Source organism: Plectropomus leopardus, chromosome 6 (genome assembly GCF_008729295.1).
Source record: "Plectropomus leopardus isolate mb chromosome 6, YSFRI_Pleo_2.0, whole genome shotgun sequence".
Lineage (NCBI taxonomy): Eukaryota > Metazoa > Chordata > Actinopteri > Perciformes > Serranidae > Plectropomus > Plectropomus leopardus.
In genome coordinates, this window is record NC_056468.1 from 32495349 (window position 1) to 32500844 (window position 5496).

At 42.4% G+C, this 5496-nt stretch overlaps 1 protein-coding gene across 1 annotated transcript; it reads left to right on the plus strand.

Annotated features, from left to right (window-relative positions):
- The first annotated feature begins 1251 nt into the window (after positions 1-1251).
- Positions 1252-5143, plus strand: dmrt3a (doublesex and mab-3 related transcription factor 3a). The gene is made up of 2 exons (XM_042488671.1): positions 1252-1759; positions 4131-5143. Exons 1-2 carry the CDS (start codon positions 1360-1362, stop codon positions 5141-5143), a joined length of 1413 nt encoding a protein of 470 aa, XP_042344605.1. The 5' UTR covers positions 1252-1359.
- Positions 5144-5496: the final 353 nt, after the last annotated feature.

The following is a 5496-nucleotide window of genomic DNA, read 5'->3' on the forward strand; positions in this document are numbered from 1 at the left end:
AATTATATAATATGAGATTTTTGAATGCATTATCCTGGTGTGATCTTCTAAAATAAACATTTGGGGTGATATATATCTAAAGAGATCTGAGTTTTGGCAGCTGGGAGGTCACAGTTTTCACAGCTGAGTAAAACATTTGAGTTTTTTTGGACTAAAGATTCATGCTTCTGAAGTATTTCTGACGCTGGTTTGGTTAAAATGTTATACCTTTTTATGTTAAATTGTAAAAATATGAATTTTATGCATCATATTGTTGAAATCTAAAAATTTGAGCCAATAGAAAAGGTGCAGATTTCTGCATTTGGTTTTTTTAAGTGACAGAAATTCTTAATGGGTTGTTTATTCCTTGCATGTCACAGCTTAAATGTCAAATGTAATATGTCAAGTTATGAGTTACAAGAAAATTACCTGAAATTTATCCAAATAAGAAAAAATGAAGGTGAGAAAGGTCAAAGGGGTCTAAAAAAAAAAATAGAAATATATATATATATATATATATATATATATATATATATATAGAGAGAGAGAGAGAGAGAGAGAGAGAGAGAGAGAGAGAGAGAGAGAGAGAGAGAGAGAGATATAGATAGATAGATAGATATAGATAGATAATAAAATATATATAGTTTTTCATGGCATTTTCTGTATTTTTATTGTTATTACCTTTTAATAATTTCTCAATCTGTCTTTTAAAACAAATTTTCATGTGTTTTTTTATCACCTTTTCCTAATTTCTTGCAATTTGTGAGCCTTCTGCCAAGTTGCTCATTGCCTTTTTGGCCTTATTTTCAAAAGACATCAAACCAATGTGCTAAAATTTAGAAGGAGAGTGAAATGTTTGTGAAAGGGATCTGAATGCAGGGCAACAGAGGTGATGTCCTGGGTTTCAGTGGGTTAAAGAATCTCAATTTTTTATTTCAGCTGCAGGATTAAGTCTTAAAATTTCTCCATACATGGGGAGAAAATGTGTTTCCACTGCAGACAAGAGTTTTTCTGTCCTCTTGAATCTTGCAGAAAAAGGAAACTCTACAAACGTGTGAACCTCACAGAGAAACATTATCTGATCCTCTCTGGCAGTTTTTTTTTTTTTGTCAGCCCCACGGGGACATTTTTTGCAGCGTGCTTTGACAGCGTTTGGTTACTCATCTCCTTAAGTGCGTGTCAGCCCTGATGCATATCTGTGCTGTCAGCCGGAGGAAAGGTGGATCCTCTGCAACAAGCCAACACCTCTTATCCTCATCCTGTCATGCGTGTGCAGCTCCATCCAGCTCCATCTCTCGGACTGCTGCTGACAACAACACTCGCGCCCCGCCGCGCCTCTCCGCAGATGCACTTCCGCGTCCTGGAAAACACGCTGACACAATGAATGGCTACGGGTCCCCCTACCTGTACATGGGGGCTCCGGTGTCTCAGCCCCGGGCACCGCTGCAGAGGACCCCCAAGTGCGCGCGGTGCCGGAACCACGGCGTGCTGTCTTGGCTCAAAGGTCACAAGCGCTACTGCCGCTTCAAGGACTGCACCTGCGAGAAGTGCATCCTCATCATCGAGCGGCAGCGGGTCATGGCGGCGCAGGTGGCGCTCCGCAGGCAGCAGGCCAACGAGAGTCTGGAAAGCCTCATCCCGGAGTCTCTCAGAGTGCTGCCCGGCATCGGCATGCCCGGAGCCGGCGAGGGGAACCAGGGGGCCCCGCCGAGGACTGAGGAGCTGGAGCTGAGGTGGAGCAGCTCGGAGCCGGTGCAGGCCGGAGCGCAGACATGCACAGGTGGGAGGATAAAGACAAGAGGAACTGCAGCAGAAACTTTGACTTTAAAATGCTTAAATTATGTAAATTATTACTTTTATTTGATGGAAAGGAAATAATGAAAAATGACACGTATTATCAGAAAAAGAAACAAATAATGGCACAAACCAGTTTAATCTACTGCATTATTTCACAGATGTAAATGAGAAAAAAATCCGATTATTACAGGATTACTTTAGCAATTTATTATATACATAGTTTTATTGTTTCACAAAATCCCGCAGGAAAATTATTTCAGATAAGTATTTTTTTAATTAAAATGTGAAAACTCAATACATCCCTAAATAAATGCATGCAAAAACAAACAAACAAACAAAAACACGACTATTTGGATCAAGATGTTGATTCAATCTTATACAAACCGTTTAGATGGTATTTACGGGAAAGTACCTTAAGGGGCTGTTATTTGTGTACATTTGAAGTTATATTTCAGTACACTAAAGCAACTCAAACACATTTTACTCTAAATGTGGCTTTTTTATGCATGAAACCTTTTTCACTTTTTTTTTTCATTTTCACTGTTTTTTGTAAAGAAAAGGAGAGAGGAAAGATTAACCTAATCTATTCTTTAAGGAGGAAAATTCACATTTTACAGCAGCACAAGAGGCTTAGAAGTAAGAAAACATAAAATAATTTATAAAGACCCGATCACAGGACAGGAAATTATTGCAAAGCAAAAACATCAAGTGCGTTTTTCTAACGCTTAACCAAAATATTTTTTTTTTATTTTTGTGACGTTTTTACAAAATATTAAATTATTTTAAAATGTTTCAAGTCATTATTAGCTATGAGAAGGTTTCATTTGCAGATCTCCATATATTTCCGGTTTTATTTATTTTCCTAAATCATGTTTATTTTGTGTGCAATATCAGTCAAAATGATGTTTTTGTTTTCGATAAGATATCTCAAAATATTTTTTATCAATTATCAATCAAACTGGGGTTGATTTATTTATTTTACGAATGCCTTTGTTATTATTTATAACTTACTCGTGTTTTATAGTGCCATCCGGCATGATACTACCGAAATACTGGATAAGCTATTTCATATGCAAGAATAGTGCATAAAGGCCTAATGGTTGCTTCTTCTGTTTTTGGCTCCATTTGTTTTCTGAGACTAAAACATTTTGGACACAAGCAGCGCTCAGCTGACTCCACATCAGCTCCATCTCCCGCGTGACGCGCGGAGCTGAGTGGTTGAAAAGATTACAGTAATCAGCGGCGGACAGCGCAGATCGAATGTAATCGCCATATTTCTCGCAGGAGGTCAACTTCAGATGAAATGTTACCGAGCCACAAGCGATCTGTTTACAAAATGTGGTCAAAAGGCATCGACGGTAGATTCCTCACTGACACACAGTCAGCACTTTGCGTTAACAGCTCTGCAGAGGAGAAAGGGAAGGAAACCAGCATCAGTCTTTGTGTTGGAGACACCAGCGATTAATTGTGTGTTTCGTTTCCTCCTGATGAGAGATTAGAGCAGATTGGAGTTTGCATTAAGAAAAGTGCAGAAAATAAATGTTTTAAATCAGATTTAATTCATTTAATACTTTGTGCAAGCCTTTTCTGCGAGCTGAAGATGCAGTGCTGTAATGTAACTAGGCAGTAATACTCCCTTAGAGTGCTCAAGTATTTTTGGGGTATCTAAATTTTACTTGAGTTTATATATTTCGGTCATTTTTTACTTTTACTCCAGTACCCTGACTATTGTAATTATTTAATACAAAATAAGGAATTAATGGACAGATTGTTTTTTAAATGTTTAAAGTTGTGATATTTTAATGAACGCTCTATATTAATGGTGTACATTTTACAAAAAAATACATTCTTGACTGCTTTTTAAATTATCAGCATTTACTTGTACTTCTCATTAGAAAATAATTACCAAATTAAGTTTATAAATATTAAAATTATACATTTAAAATCAGGTTTCAAAAATAATTTAACATATCTATTAATATTGTTTATATGTATATGTATATTAGCTTTTTTTTTTTTAAAAAAAAAAAACAATCCCTGTTTTTGACATTTTCTTTTTTATTTCAGGTGATTTTTTTTTTTTCTTTTTTACTTATTTCTTGCTGATCTTTGGATTATTTCTTGTTAAGGTGCTCATTGCTCACTTTGTTGCACTTGCATTAGGTTTCAAAGCGTTAAGAAGAGTAAACTTTTAAACTTTAACTCAGTAATGTTCTCACACCTTAACTTTGACCAAAGTCATTTCATGGCAAGAAATGTGTACTTTTACTCAAGTACAGCTGTACTGCATGCACTGCTTAAAAGTGTGTTTTCTGCTCAAACGTGTTCCCTGACTCCAGTCCCTTGTGTTGCAGAACCGACAGAGGAGGGTCCCGATGAGGGGTCCGGGGCTGAAAACGGGGAGAGCTCCAGTGAGAAGGAGCAGGACCCGGTCAGCTCCCCTGAGGGCTCCAAACCAAACTCCTGCTACACCCCGGAGCCTCCAGAGACCCCCTCCCACCCGGAAGAGAGCCGCTACAACCTCCCGAAACCCGGCACAGAGAAGGAGTCCAAAACGGAGAGTCCTCAGAAGTATCCCGTCAGCCCCGGGGAGCAGAGCGTGCTGATCGAGGGCCTCGCCGGTTCCATCAACCTGCCCTTCAGCCTGAGAGCCAACCGGCCCCCGCTGGAGGTCCTCAAGAAGATCTTTCCGGCTCACAAGCCTCCTGTGCTTGAGCTCATCCTCAGGGGCTGTGGTGGGGACCTGGTGGGGGCCATCGAGGTGCTGCTGTCCAGCCGGAGTCCTGACGGGAGCGCGCACACGCACCAAGACCCGCACCAGGACGCCCTGTTGCTGCCCTCAAACGGACACCTGTTCGAGCACACGCTGGGCTCGTACCACCCGGTGTCCTCCTCCGCAAAGTGGTCTGTGGGCTCCGCTTTCCGGGTCCCCGAGTCCCTCCGCTTCACATCCGACTCCACCTCGGGCGTGGTGTCCACCGGCCCTCTCGGTGTCCCCCTGCAGCACCCGTCCTTTCCGCAGCCCACGCGCTACCCTCTCATGCTGCGCAACTCCCTGACGCGCAGCCAGGCCAGCCCCTTCGTGCACAACGATGTGACTCTGTGGAATACCATGGCCCTGCAGCAGCAGTACCAGCTCCGATCCGCGGCCCAGTACGTGTCCCCTTTCTCCCCCGCGGCTCCAACCGGCCCCGGTGGCACCGTGTTCCGCAGCTCCCCCCTCCTCCCCTCCAGAGCCTCCGAGGAGCAGCGCATCCAGGAGGAGAGCTGCACGCTGGGGCCCAAACCAGGCCTCTACTCCCCAGAGGAGGAGTACGAAGAGCGCTCCGACTCCGCAGACTCCCGCATCCTGAACTCCTCCACCTGAAGACGCTGCTGATGGACTTTTACAGCAGGGGACACCAAAAATGTATTATTGTGAATGGACATCCGGTGTGTGTGTGTGTGTGTGTGTGTGTGTGTGTGTGTGTGTGCGCGCGCGCGCGTGTGTGTATGTGTTTTTCTGTCTTGTTTGAACTGAACTGTGTCGAGCAATCACCATTTGATAAGGTGACGTTAATCCTCCAACATCACCGGCTCACGCTTTCAAAGATGTCACGTGGACACGACCAAAAACGGACGAATGTTGAACATCGTTTTGAAAATCTCGTCATCTATTTCCTGCAAGCATGTTTAGTACTGTGAAAACTTTCGATGTTAAGGATCATCAATGCATGTGAA

What these genes read in the sequence shown, in the direction of transcription:
- dmrt3a (XM_042488671.1), top strand. Translation starts at nt 1,360, where the DNA reads ATGAATGGCTACGGGTCCCCCTACCTGTACATGGGGGCTCCGGTGTCT. An exon ending in CGGAGCGCAGACATGCACAG is followed by an intron (nt 1,760 to 4,130) that starts GTGGGAGGATAA and finishes CTTGTGTTGCAG; the next exon opens with AACCGACAGAGGAGGGTCCC.